This window comes from Arvicola amphibius, chromosome 10 (assembly GCF_903992535.2).
Source record: "Arvicola amphibius chromosome 10, mArvAmp1.2, whole genome shotgun sequence".
Lineage (NCBI taxonomy): Eukaryota > Metazoa > Chordata > Mammalia > Rodentia > Cricetidae > Arvicola > Arvicola amphibius.
In genome coordinates this window covers 61592313-61607504 of record NC_052056.1, presented here as the reverse complement: position 1 = coordinate 61607504, position 15192 = coordinate 61592313, and the positions used below count along the sequence as shown (strand labels likewise).

The 15192-nt window shown below is 39.2% G+C and overlaps 1 protein-coding gene across 1 annotated transcript in view; it reads left to right on the top strand.

Moving 5' to 3' along the window:
* Ubxn7 (UBX domain protein 7) overlaps nucleotides 1–6792 on the top strand; it is a 61697-nt gene extending 54905 nt beyond the window's left edge. Inside the window, exons 9-11 of the mRNA XM_038345541.1 lie at nucleotides 2233–2626; nucleotides 2718–2797; nucleotides 6336–6792. Coding sequence (XP_038201469.1) covers nucleotides 2233–2626; nucleotides 2718–2797; nucleotides 6336–6497 — 636 coding nt within the window. The 3' untranslated portion in view covers nucleotides 6498–6792. The remainder of the gene's footprint in view (nucleotides 1–2232; nucleotides 2627–2717; nucleotides 2798–6335) is intronic.
* The last annotated feature ends 8400 nt before the right edge of the window (nucleotides 6793–15192 follow it).

Below are 15192 nucleotides of genomic sequence, written 5' to 3'. Positions count from 1 at the left end.
AATTTGGTCACTTAAGCTAGTGCTGTCCCATAAATAAGCCTACCTGCTTTATATGGATGATAAATTAGACTTAATTTTATTTTTATTCATTTATTTGTTTTTAGCAAAGGTTTCTCATTATGTAGTTCTGCCTGTCCAAGAACTCACTCTGTAGACCAGGCTGTACTTGAACTCACATAGATTCACCTGCCTTTGCCTCCAAGTGCTGGGATTAAAGGTGTGCCCCATCATGCCTGGCTTAATTTATAAAAAATTATTATGTGGCAGTAGGAAAAGGATTGAGCCACATAGTGCATTTTGAGCCGATCTGGACTATAGAAGACTTTTTAAAAAAAATCATAATACTGGGCTGGAGAGATGGCTCCATGAAGAAGAGCACTTGCTCTTCTAGAAAACCCTGGTTCAGATTTCTGCACCCACACCAGACAGCTCACAACCACCCATAGCCCCAGTTCCAAGGATTCAGTGCCTTCTAGACTCTGTAGGTACCAGGCATGTACATGGTATGCATGCATAAATTAGCTCCATTCAGGTGGTCCATATTTTGTGACTTTTAAAAGTGAAATCTGTGTGGGCAGTGGACACATGTCTTTCTTTAATTCTAGCTCTTGGGAGGCAGAGGCTGGCCAATCTCTGAACTCTGAGTTTGAGGCCAGCCTGATCTGCATAGTGAGTTCTAGGACAGCCAGAGCTACACCGAAAATCCCTGTCTTGAACCCCCAACCCCCAAGAAAAAGATAAAAATCTGTGATATTCAAAACTTTAACAAGAGAATATTAGAAATTTGCAATTCTATGGCTGTTTGATGGCTCGGTGGGTTAAGACACCTTCTTCCAACCTTGATGACCTGAGTAATCTCTAGAATTTTTATGGTGCAAGGAGAAAACAGATTCCTGCCAGTTGTCCTCTGACTTAAATGTGTACACACTAGCTGCATAGCTGTACTCATACATACAGGTATAAATAAATAAATATATTTATATAAATAATATAAATAAAAGGAATATGCATTTCTCATTATTATAATGGAAATCTTTATTACTAAGCTTTCAAGAGTTTAATCTGTCCATATACACCCCAAATATGTTTTCCCATAGATGATTTTTTTTTTTTTTTTTTGAGAAATGATCTCAGTGTATGCTTTATGCTGGAAGTCAAACTTTTGCAAACTTCCTACCTCAGCCTCCCAAGTGTTAAATCCTGGGAGGATTGATATGACATACCACCATATCATATCTTGGTAATGATATTTTCTTGTTTTGAATGCTAAGAATCATTGTATTTAATGATAAGCAAAGGAGACATTTTCTGATGTTTAATCATTTTATTAAAGAATAGTAGTTTGGCTTTATATTTAAAACTTGAGGGGCTGGAGAGATGGCTCAGGGGCTGGAGAGATGGCTCAGCGATTAAGAACACTGCCTGCTCTTCCAAAGGTCCTGAGTTCAATTCCCAGCAACCACATGGTGGCTCACAACCATCTGTAATGCGGTCTGGTGCCCTCTTCTGGCCTGCAGGCATACACACAGACAGAATATTGTATACATAATAAATAAATAAATAAATAAATTAAAAAAAAAAAAAACTTGAATTCAGGGGCTGGAGAGATAGCTCAGCGGTTAAGAGCGCTGGCTGCTCTTCCAGACGTCCTGAGTTCAATTTCCAGCATCCATATGATGACTCACAACCATCTGCCATGAGATCTGGCGCTCTCATCTGGCTTGCAGGCATACATGCAGACAAGAACACTGTATATATAATAAATAAATCTTTAAAATAAATAAATAGAGTTATTTTTCTAAACAAAAAATTATAACCTATTTTCTTGGCTTTGTTCATTTTGATGCCAAAAATGCCTGGGCTTAATACATTAGTGTACTAGGTACTATGAGATCTTTGTGTTGCTTATTATTTGTGTTTCAAACAGTGTCTCACTTTGTAGCAAAAAGGCTAGCCTCAGACTTTGAGCAATTCCCTTTGAGCAATGAATGCTGGCATATAGGTATGTGCCATCATATCCAGTTTAATAATAACCTTTTACTTTTGCCTTTAAAGTAGCCATTCCAGTTTTACTTTCTAATAAAAGTCCTTGGTCTCACATTGTACGAGAGACAGATTCTGCTTCGGCAGAAAATTATAGTGAGGTGTTGACTGTATGTTTTTTATATCCTGTTTGAGTGGTTTTTGGTTTAACTGTTATTCTTTCCACCTGTGTTTTGACACACCTCATAGGAGAGCCTCATAGATGCCAGTGAAGACAGCCAGCTGGAAGCTGCCATCAGAGCCTCTCTGCAGGAGACACATTTCGACTCAGCACAGGCAAAGCAGGATAACCGCTCAGATGAAGAATCTGAATCAGAACTTTTTTCTGGCAGTGAGGAATTCATATCGGTTTGTGGCTCTGATGAAGAGGAGGAGGTAGAGAATCTTGCTAAGTCCAGAAAGTCTCCTCATAAAGATCTGGGGCATAGAAAAGAGGAGAACAGAAGACCACTGACGGAGCCCCCAGCCAGAACTGAGCCTGGCACAGCCACAAACCATCAAGGATTGCCAGCCATGGATCCTGAGCTCTTGGAGATGTCACCCGAAAAGTCAGATGGAATAGTGGAGGGGATAGATGTAAATGGTGGGTTACTTGCTAAACTTGGATGTACTAAATAACTTGTTTTAGTTAATCTCTGATATTAAACACCTATGTGTGTATTACTCTTCCTTAGGACCAAAAGCACAGCTAATGCTACGGTACCCAGATGGAAAAAGGGAGCAGATCACTCTTCCAGAGCAAGCTAAGCTGCTGGTGAGTTTATCTCACTGAAACATTTGCTTGAAGCAAAGAAACTGATTGTTCGTGGTGCTAGGGATTAAACCCATAACTTAATGCTTGCTAAGCAGACCCTACCACTATTCTATACCCTTATTCTAGAGACCACAGAAAATTGAAGTCAAGCTTGACTCTCTGACGTAGATGTAGGGTATCTGATATCTAAATCAAAAGTTCATGTCAAGAGTCTTAGGTTTTTTTGGGAGAGGGTTTGTTGTGAGATTTCTTTTAAAGATTTATTCATTTATTTATTATGTATACAACATTCTGACTCCATGTGTGCCCACACGCCAGAAGAGGGCACTAGATCTCATTACAGATGGTTGTGAGCCACCATGTGGTTGCTGGGAATCGAACTCAGGACCTCTGGAAGAACAGTCAATGCTCTTAACCACTGAGCCATCTCTCCTGCCCTGATTTTTTTTTTAACTTGGTTTTTTTGTTTTGTTTTGTTTTTTGTTTTGTTTTGTTTTTTGTTTTATTGCAGGGTCTCACTATATAGCTCTGAATAGCCTGGAGCTCAGAGGAGATTTGCCTACCTCAGCTTCCCAAATGCTAGAATTAAGGCTGTGGTGGTATTTGAGGTGGGGTTCTCACTTCACAGCCCAGGCTAGCCTGGAACTTAAAATAGTCTTTCTGCTTAGCCTTCCAAATGTTTCAGCTATAAATATGAGCTGCTGTCTTATTTTTAATTAGTTTATTTTCTTATTTTTTTAGGCAAGTCACAGGCCAACCAAGGCTTTTAAGTTCTGTGTTTGTTTGGGTGAACACTGATGTATAGAAAGGAAGTAGTGGTTTTATCTGAAGACTAGAGTGGGGATCTTGGGTTTCTTAGTAGTATTTGTTACTACAAAGTAGTTAGGAACCATGGTTCTTCCGTATCTTCTGTGGTCTGTCAGACTTTTTTCTTGAGAGTCTCTATTTTATTCCATTCCCCTTTTTGTATACCTGTAAGTTTTGTTTACTCCTTGGTTTGCACGTGACAGCACCTGCCGGGGAGCTTCTAAAGACCTAAGTGCTAGAAAAGAAATTTGGTCTTACTAGCATAACCTGTGGGTGGTCCCCATTCCTAGCCTGTCACTATGTCTGGGGTCAGTCACTGTTCTCATTTCTACAACAAATACCTGACAGAAACAACTTAAGGCAGGCCAGGCGGTGGTGGCGCACACCTTTAATCCCAGCACTCTGGAGGCAGAGGCAGTGGACTCTGTGAGTTCGAGGCCAGCCTGGTCTACAAGAGCTAGTTCCAGGACAGGCTCCAAAACTATACAAAGAAACCCTGTCTCAAAAAAACTTAAAAAATAACAACAGTTTAAGGGAGGAAGGGTTTCTTCTGGCTCGTGGTTTCCAAGAAGTTTCATCCCAGCAAAGCGGGACATGCATGACAGTGAGAGCATGGCCGAGGCCCCAGTGCTGGGAGCTGGAGACTTGTTCATGTGGCTGTGGGCCAGGAAGCAGAGAGCTAGACCAGAGCCAGAGGGGTGGATAGTAGGCCTGCCTGTGGGTGACCTACTCTGTCAGCCAGGCCCCACATCCTAAAAGCTCAGAACATGTGCCTTTGGGGATATTGGAATTGAAACCAGAAAGTTGAAGAATGACAAATGGTAGTTGCTAGCCCATGCCAGAATGCTATTACTGTCTAAATGGGACAGAGGTGAGAGGAGAGCCTCCTAGTTCCCTCAGCAAACTGTGGTATAGACATATTAAATGAAAAATTCCAGAATCAATTCATAAGTTTTAAATTACATTTTATTCTGAATAGCACAATGAAACCTACCATCCTTCTCCATCACCTGTGCTGTGAACCATTTCCTTTATCCAGGATAGTCAGGTGGTGTATGTATATGCCTGAGAGGCAATAACCATCTTAGTAATAATGAATATTATAGTTACCACAGGGTTTCTGGTCAGGTAACTTCAAAAAACTTTTAGAACTTACATTTTTTTAAGAAAAAATTTTTTTTCGATGGGTATGGTGGTGCACACCTTTAAACCCAACACTCAGGAGGCAGAGGCAGATGAATCTTTTAGTTTGAGGCCAGCCTAGTCTACAGAGTGACTTCCAGGATGGTCAGGAATACACAGAGAAACCCTATCTTGGGGATATTCAAACATAATTACTTACTTACTTACTTACTTGGGGACATACATACATACATACATACTTTAAATGTGTGTATGTATTTTTGCAACTGTGTAGTAACTGTTAGTTACTGATGGTCCAAAGGTTAAAAGAGGTAATTCTAGCATATATAAAATGTATGTATGTATGTATGTATAAAATGTATATGTATGGTGTTTTATTATTAGTTGTCAATATACAGAGGTTTGTACTATCTATGTTAATTAGATATCTATTAGGGGTCATGGTGTATGTTTCCTAGGGACAAGGGTCACTGCTGTGTAGCCCACCCTTTTAAGAAGTTTAGTTGCTAAACTGCGTAGAAAACTAGACCATACACAAAGGGAAAAGATGACTAGAAAAGACTGAGCATGTTTATCTGACGAGAAAGTATTTGTAGAGAAGAAGTGTTGATATTGTAACAGACAGTTGTGTGGTCATGACTGATCGTATATAGATTGAAAGGACATATTCCCTGATGGAGGAAGAAAAACAGTGCTCTATTTTATAAATATTGACTGGGTTTATTTACTGAGAAGTTAACAATGACTCTTTTTATATCACATAATTATATTCATAAGTTACTGGGTATGGATTTATCTTACTTATCCAAAGAGTTTTGTTGAACTTTTTCCCTCCCAACTTGGAAAATGTTAGTATTTAATTAGCCTCCCTGAGTGGCTTCAAGCCACCAGAACACAGGCACCTCCAACACCCTTTATCTTCAGCTCTTCTGCTGAAAAATTTGGCATTCACGATGACAAGCTATTTAGGGAGCTTTTGCATCCCCAGAACTTCGTAGTAGCCCTAAACGAAGAGAAAAAAAATTCAGGCTTTCTCTGTGTAGTTCTAACTGTCCTGCAGCTCGTTTTGTAGACCAGGCTGTCCTTGAACTCACAGAGATCTGCCTGCCTTTACCTCCCAAATTCTGGGATTAAAGGTGTATGCCACCCCACCCATCTGAGAAAAAATATCCTTAATACACTACAACAGACACTCAGCACCTCCAAGATTCAAGTAGAATTTGTTCCTCTTTTTAGACAGTCTCACCATGTAACCTTTTCTGGCCTAGAACTCATGTAGATCAATATACCTCATAGAGATCCACCAATACATTTTTATAATGCTGGGATTAGCATGCCTTGCCGTGTGTGGCCTCAGGTAAGACATGTTTCTGATCTCGTCACTAACACGACACCCAAGACCCCGACCCGTGAATTAAGACCAGCAGAACTCTAGCACACAGGACAAAGCATTGTTGGCCTTCTATAAATAAGCTTTGATTATCTGAATAACTTTCACCTAATGTGATTAAAATGGAGCACTCTTATAAGTTAGTCAGCAGGTGTTGTCTCCAGCTAACAGTTGTGTTTTTACTCTTGCTTTTCACAGGCTTTGGTGAGGCACGTCCAGTCTAAAGGATATCCAAATGAGCGCTTTGAACTTCTTACCAATTTCCCTCGGAGGAAGCTCTCTCATCTGGACTATGACATTACCTTACAAGAGGCAGGCCTCTGTCCTCAAGAGACTGTCTTTGTACAGGAAAGAAATTAACACCATGACTTGACCTCTCTCAGCTTACCCCTTCTTCCCTTTTCCTGTGAGATACCATGTCACTAAGTATGCATTTTGGCTCATAGGACTATAGAGCCAAAGCTGGACTAGCAAGTCACCTGCCTTTCCTTTATTTCTTTCTGTCACCTGCAATTAGTGTCTTTCCTGCTTCTCTTTCTCCCCTCTTCCTCTGTGATTTTCTTTTTCTCACTTTATCACATGTGACCAAATGAAAGTGTAAAGATAAGGATAAGATCTCTCCCAGTACTGGCAGCAGAAAAGTGTGTTCTAATAAGTGGTCTCTTTTGTGGCACCTTTTGGTATCTAGTGATGTTAACCATAGACTCTTATGACAAAGAATGGCTAGAATCAGAATTAAAAAACAACCCCCATTTTTGGTTGGTAAAAGAAATTCTCTTAACATGTATTTTGTTCTTTATAAGAAGATCTCTTAATGAATATCCAGGCTTTTGTTTATGTGGGAGAAGATCCCCTTATACTATTGCTCATCACATTTAAATTTCCCTCCAGGATTCCCATCTTCCAGTTACAAGAGTTATTTCCATGATGTGTGTTATTGGCAGAATGAGTGCTTAGTGTATTGTGTAGCACAGGGTGGCTTTCAGTGTCCTAGCCTGAGACAGTTTTCTTTATTATTGCTCTATTAGTTATATTCCTCTTTCCAGTCCTGGGATGAACCTTTAGTGAGCATCTTGTGTCTGGGCTAGGAAGGTGCTTGCTGTTTTTGCTTGCACAGCCAACTAGTTCCTTTGTTTTCATTGTTTGAGTCTGTAGTGTTCTGTAGGAAGGCAGGTGTTCAATAATCATGTAGTACAATGGCTTATAATTGTAAACACTATGGTTATTGATTGTCCTATGTGCTTAAGGCATACTTAGGTATGTCCCGGGGTCGGGGGGTGGGAAGGGTGGGGGAACCTGCAGCTGAGAGTTGCTAGTGATGTTCTTTTGGTTAGAAATAGTGATTTTGTTTACCCCCAATTGGAAATACTCTAAAATCCTCTGGTAACTAAATTCCTCATGCTCTTTTATTCTATAAAATTTTAAAGCTGAAAGTCTCTGATAGGAAGACCTTAAAACCCAGTTCATAGACAACAGTTAGTAAGAAGGACATTGCCAGTAACCGTCAGATGTGAGTCTTTCTGCCAACAAGTCAACATTCAAGTTGTATTTGGTGAAAGCTTTTTTCAGTATTATTTAGAAGAGGCCACCTGAGTTTATATAGCACTATATTATCATCAGCTTTACTCTGTGCTCAGTTCTTTCCTTGAGCTTTTAGATAGAGTGCTCCAGCAGAACAGTAGTGATTGGTGGGAAAATAAAACTTGAAACTGCTTATAAAACCATTTCTATAGAATGACCTGTCTTGTCAGTCGGAGATTTCGATTGATTCTTGTACTTGAGGAACATAGATTGTGATTGCTGAGAGACCTTTGGGTTCCTGTGTACGTGCAGGTTGCTCTCTTGGTAACTAGGGGATTAAAATGATAAGCTAAAGGGATGTGGTATGTTTCTAGTGTGTGATGATAGAATGTGGTTGTTGATGGTTGGATTTTGAGGGACCTCCCTAAAGAATGGGTTATGTATCTCCTCAAGGAAATCATGGGAAATTCTGTTATTTTTCAGTGAGTCCTTTTGAATTAATGTTTTTACATTTTTTTCTAAGTCTGTGTAAGTGCTTATGTATAAGTATATAATTGTATAAATATTTATAAATATATTTATATAATTACAATTTCATTTATACTTTGAGTCAAAGTTCTCTCTTTAGATTGGTGACTGAATAATACCACTTTGGTGTTTTTATAGTGCTTGAGGCTTAACCAACAGTTTGGATTTAAATTGAGCAAGCATGTTAATTCCTCAGTTGTAGCTTTGAACTTGAATAAAAACTGACTGTACGAGGAATGGAGCTGTATACTCTCAAATGTACAAAACTAATAGTCAAGGTAAGCAGCCTAAAGCCTCCGGGAGCCCCAGGGTAAAAATGAGAGCATTCTCAGCTTTGCTATGCTGGCACCATCTCCACTCCCAGCACAGGCCCAGCTAAAGTCCAAACCAGTCAAGAGTTGTCCCTTCAAGGACTCTGTTTCGTTCTCTTGTCCTGTCTGTTTGGTTATCTATAGAATAATTGTCTTGAGAACCTGAGGCAGGATGTTCAGGGTGAGAGGGTGTATGCAGTTCTTTTTTTTTTTTTTTTTTTTTTTTTTTTTAATATACTTAGCATTGGCAAATCCATTTATGAGAAATTAAGATGACTGAGTATATATGTGTGTTAAGAGACAGGGCGTTACACATATATCAAGCTTAGTCAGGATGATGAGCTGTGGGGGATTTGCTCATTTTGACCAGGATTGGCCCATGGGAGGAAGAGTTATAGATATACATGAGAAAAATAAATGGTAATATTGCATTGCTCAAGTATTTAATCTATGTAAGAAGTTTGTCTTTGTTCTTCTGCATGTTATTTTTCTTTCAAGGGAGAGCTTTTACTGGACAGTCAAATGAAGTCTGTGTTAGTTAAACATTCCCTATAGGTATTAGACACAGCTCTAAAGTTTTTAAAGTAAGGAGGAAAGGGACAAGATAAACCTGAGAGTGACATATAAAGAAAGGGAATGAAAGCTTGTGAGAGAAATGCTGTCTGAACTTGAGCACAGTACCGGCTGAGGGCAGAGCAGAACTGGTTGTGAGTAGCTAGCGTGTGATGTGTGTGACGTGTGTGTTTCCTCCTTCAGTCTTCATGCAATCCCTACACAGTGTATTTTACTCATTTATAAATGAGGAAGAAAACCGGAATTCATACAGCTTGTTCAATATGTTGTTACTGGTAAGGGCCAAATTAAAATTAGAGCCCAGAGTCTGTTCTTTCACCCTTGTGTGGTACGTTATCCTACGTCAGTTGGAGTCCCTTTATTATAATATAATAATAAGGTCATTTTATTATTCGGTTTTGTCAGCTAAAGGTTTTTGTTTCCTTAAAACTGGATGGGATAGTTGGGGTCAAGATTGTGGGATTTGTACTATCCCTATAAAATCTTAATTATGCCATTTTTAACAGACAGCTATCCATTGTTTTTTTTTAAAAAAATAATTCAGTAAGGAAAATAACTGCAGCATTATTTGCCAAGAATAGATGGAAACCATAGGAAGATTTTTTTTAAAAAGGAGATAAAATTATCTTTTCTGATAGATTATTCATGATAGGTTATTGAACAACCTTTGTTTTTATATCTTTTTGTTTTGTCCTGCATACAACTCTACTATATTAGCACTCTATTGAGTCTGTAGTCAAACATCGGAAATATTTTGAAAGCTAAGATCTCTTTGAACTGTTTCATCCAATTAAGGAATTATCTGTATACTTGGATAACAGCAGGAAGGTGAGTGTTATCCCTTTCAGGGTTGAACTGTGATAATAGGAGCTCAGGAGGGAAGGATAGTGAAGAAAATGGACAGTAGCAAGCCAGGTGCTGTGGCTCACTCTTGACTCTGCCTCTTTAAAATACTAGATTTGAAGCATTAAGTTTATCTGTAAGTAAAGACCTTTGTCCAAGTAATAAAGAATTTTAAACTCCAGTACTAGAAATTCTTTAATTAGCAAGAATCTCACTTGAATACTAGAGAAAAATACCGGAGGGCTCCTGAAAAATGAAGGCAGGATTTCTCTCCTTGGGTACAATTCATGGTGTTTGATCTTGGTGGGCTTAGTACACTTGGGTAACAACTTTGCTTCTCGTTATCTTGGCAAGCTACTTTCCTTCTCTGACTCTAGAATTTCTTGTTTGAAAAACAGAGAATCGAGAAAAAAGAAAAACAGAATCGGACTAGATTAGTTCTGTCTTTTCAAGTCAGAGGACTTTAGATGTTTTGACATGAGTGGAGAAGGGCAGGGTTAACTACTAGTAGAATTAACCTTATGGAGGAAGTGTACCTGGAATCATAGCCCTTACAGATAAAAATATCCCCAAAGTATTATGCATCTTCTGGTCTCTCCCTCTATTTTATATCACTCTCAGACTAATTAAAGTGTTAAAAGTGTACTTGTTAATCAGTCCCTTTCATTTTTTTTCCTGTGTTCAAGTATCTTTTACCCAATCTCTTATAGCCCTCACTGTGATGATGAAATCACAAAGCAGAGTACGGTACACAGATCTAGTGATCTTTAAACAGCCAGTTGTTTTTAAGAACTTAATGCTGTAAGCCTACTGAGTTTTAAGAGTGACTGAAATGTGAATGTGAAGCAGGTGTCCCCAGCGCTGGAACTGAATTTGTGTGCTTTAAGCTAGGTACTGGCTCAGCAGTTGTGTAAGTTGTGAAATTCACACTTGGTTTGGGCAGATGTGACCTTTTCAAGATTTGTATTAAGCTGATGTTTAAAAATAGTTCTTGTCCTATAGAGGGGATCTTTGTAGTGTCACACCGTTTAGATCATTTGTTTACTTACTTAATAGTAAATTACGGAGTACAAATGCCTTGTGTAAAACTAAAACTTGACAAGTAATGAGGATAGGAAGAATCAGCCTCTCGGGGGCTCACACTTTTCCAGCAGCTCAAGCCTTAATGAGTAGGCTGCTGCTTTCAGTCTCTACCACCTGTCCTTGAGCAGATACCTAAAGGCCATTGGGCGGTGAATGAATATTCAACATTATTGGTTTGCCTTACTTGATGTTTCAGTTGTTTACTGTGAAACTCAGAATCCCTAGTTCACATTCTAGAATGGGGCGGGAATGTTCTTTAGACCTCAAAATAACCAAAGAGTACCATTCTAATACATTGACTTCTCCTGTAATACAGAGATTTAGTATTTCAGTGATGATTATTTGTATTTTAGACTCGCCTTTGTGTTAGTCCTGGTAATGAGACATCTTAGAATTAAGAGGTATTTGGTTTGTTTATTTTTAAGAGTAGAGATTATTATAGCCTTGGTTAGCTTCTCCATCAAAGAAATCGGATGCCTAGGTTATTGGATATGATGAATCCCTGAAGTGAAACAACCTTTTAATCTTTCTTCTCCATTCTCTTTTTTGTTTTGTTTTGTTTTCAAACATTTATGTAGTTCAGGCTAACCTCTCCCTCACCCAGGACACAGTTTCTGTAAGTAGTCTTGGCTGTCTTACCAGGCTAACCTCTTAAGTAACTGTTTAGTTGAACATGACCTTGAACCTCTGGGTCCTCCTTGGATTACAGTTAGCCACCATTGCCTCTCTTTTACCTAATTTCTCCAAAAATTAGTCATAGTATTTAATATGCTTGGCTGTGTTTCTTTAAAGTTGTATTTCTAAGCGTTAATATATAGTATCTCTCTCTCTTCCTCTCTCTCCCTCCCCCCCCCCCCTCTATTTTTCGAGGCAGGGTTTCTCTAGCCTTGAAGTCTTTCCTGGAACTCAAACTCACAGAGATCCACCTGCCTCTGCCTCCCTCCCGAGTGCTGGGATTAAAGGTGTGTGCCGCCACCACCCGGCTTCTCATTTTTTATAAATTAATATAAAAGGGAATATATTGAAGCAAATGTGCTTTTTACAGCTTCTTTCTTCCTAAGACGAATTCGCATTCTAAGTAAGAGGATGACTGACTCTATAATAAACCTCCCAAGGCACGTTGTTTATTTATAGATTTTTGGTTACCCTACCTAAACCTCACCATTCTCATAAACATTTTGGTTTTTAAAGACACAACTGCTAAACCAGTACTTAGTTTAAAGCACACTCAGTAGCCTAGGCTGGCCTGGAACTCACTAACCTAGGTTGGCCTTGAGTTCTTCTGGGGTTGTAAGTACAAGCCAATACACCTGGCTTAACCTGATTAATTTTGACCATGTTTTTAATATGGCCCTTACACCATATAACCCCAAAATAAACTTGGGTTCTCCATATGCACTAATTACTTGATTAAACATAGTGAAGAAGTTCACAGAAATTTGCTTGTGGGGCTGGAGAGGTGAGCACTTGTTCTTGCAGAAGTCCTGGGTTCGAGTCCCAGAAACCACATAGCAGCCCACAACTGTCTGTAAGTCCGATTCTAGGGGATCCAACTCTTCTGAATCAGAAGCTGAGGCAGGAGGATTGGTAGTTCCATGTCAGTGTGAAGTTACATTCCAAGATCTTGACTCAAAAATAAAATTCTCCTTGCCTCATCCTTTATTGAATATACCTGTACTTTACTGTGGCATATATTTGTATATCACAGTGCATGTCACAATGCTCTTCTAGCTCCAACTAAATACAGTCAGGAATTATAATTAAAACTACTATATATAGTACCACAAACAAGTGATTGTATGAACACAGTTCTTACTTCTCTGGAGGAAAATAGTGAGATGTGGAATTACCAGTTTATATAGTGAGTTTATGTTTGATAAGAAGCCAGAAATTAAAGAGCCAGAGATATGACTCAGCACTTAAGACTACATGCTGCCCTTGCAGAGGACGTGGGTTTATTTCCCTATACCCACATGGTAGGCACAACCATCCATAACTCCAGTCCCAGGAAATCTGATGCCCTCTTCTAACCTCTGAGGCCACTGGGTATGCATGTGGTACACAAATATACATTTAGGCAAAACACTCATACACACCAAGTAAATAAAAATAAAAAATTTATTTAGAGAACCAGTAATAGTATTTTGCCTAAGAACAACCACATTAGAAGTGCGGGAGTTACATCATTGCACTTAATTCTTTGGCAGTTATCAGCTGACCTTTATTGTATAACGGTCCTACTACTAGCAATTAAATTGCTCTAAGGTTTTATATGCCTTATAAGGTCACTTAGGTTTTCCAGTGGGAAGAAGAGCTCAGCTAAACTGGGTCAATAGGTAATGCCTAATCACCTGTCTCCAAGAGAGAGAAAGTTATGAGCTGGTGTGTATTCAGGATCCTGGGTTGGATTACCAAGCATTACCAAGAACGGTTTTTAATCTAGGATAGCAAGAGTCAGTTATTGATTATTAAAAATTGGGGACTATTTTAAGTGAGATAAGTTCTGGCCTGAAATTTTCCCTTTCTCAGAATCCTTTATTTTTAATTTTGTTCATGGGCTTGTTTGGGAATCTTAACTGATAGCGAAGCATTCACTCTTGTGCTGGTTTCTTTCTTGTGTCAAGATTGCTGATGTTACAGTGTGTGTCCCCAGGATGAATTTCAAGCTAATGACAGAATATTTATATTCAGTTGGATACCATGTTTTCAACAAAATGAGTTTATGGTGTGCTTTTCTCACAATTTCTTACCAATAAAATATCAAATACTAAATGTGATTCAAAATGCAAATAGGCTTATGAAGCTAATCATATACTTTTATCTGTGTTGTTGTTGTGCTGCCTCCAGAGAGCCCCCAGCTTTACCAGCTAATTAGAGAAAGTAGCCTGTGACCTCCACTTTTCATTCATGACAAGCCTATGATGGGAGCTGTTTATCTTGGCAGACTTGCACCTTATTTTGTAGGTCTACCCCTCCAGTTCATAAAGGCTATTCGTAGCCCCTGGCAAGCAGACAGGACAGCTATGAGATGACCTCCACCCTCGGATGTGGAGAGATGAGCGCTGTTTGATACTGACATCATATGTAGACTTTGGGGTGCTCTAAGAGTTGACCTGAATATTGGACATAAGTTTTTCACTCCTGAGAATTCTTTTTTTTTTTCAAACAATTTTTCTGTTGGTTATTAACAAATTCTAAGGATCTAGACCTCCCCCCCCCCTTTCTCTTTAACTGTTAAGAAAGTCCTTTTTCTAGTAAGTGTTGCTTTGTGGAAACTTTCAGAGTATTTGTGATCTTTGCATGTTTTGTAAGAGTTCAGTTTGAACAATGCATTTAGAATCATCTGGGATGCCCAGTTCTGGCACGTGTTCGCTATTTGTGTTTTTAAACATGTCTCTCATATCTTTTTCCAAATCTCACTTCCTTTCTTCTCAAGAGGTAATTGAAGTCAATTTGGGGTATTTACTTTACAAGTGTTTTTCTAGCAGTTCTTAACACAGTGTTTAGATATTTCCTGGGCTGTTTGTGTGCTCAGTTTGTCCTGGACAAAGTGGTGGTCTTACTGAGATTTGAATTCTTATACAGGTTCTAAATTTAATCTATCGTTCAGCTTGTTGCTGAATCCAAGAAAATAGTGAACAGAGCTAATTCCTGTGATGTGTTTCTGACCAGTGCTCCCTACTATGGGTGTTTAGTTTTCAGGTTTCTGGGCATTAATTCCACAGTACTAGGAGATCATTTATTGTTAGAATGCTTCCCCGAGTTGGAATGAAAGCTCTGAGACCAGTGAAAAGGGGAGATTGCACCGTCCACTGAAGTTTTTGTCAAGATACTCATGTGATTGTAAAGTGCTAGGGGAAGCCTGAAATCAAAAGGCACATGGAGGCAGGAGCTGTAACTCCTGGCTGAGACGCACTGGGCTCCACTTGCTCTGAACGTAGGGCATGTTAGACACTTGGCTGTGACATATCCATGGACACACATAGGCTATAGGCAAGTGCTTTCTGAAGTCAGGATTTCTCTGTTGATGATTTCCTGGTTTGGGCTGTACCAAATTGTGAATATTCGATGTGTTGTACCCAGTTGCTTTATATTAATATTGCAACTTGAGTTGGGGTGGGTGGGTGGGGCAGCAGGATGGGGGAGGGAGGGGAATGGAATGAAGAAGTCTTTTGAAGACATCAGCTCACTGTGCT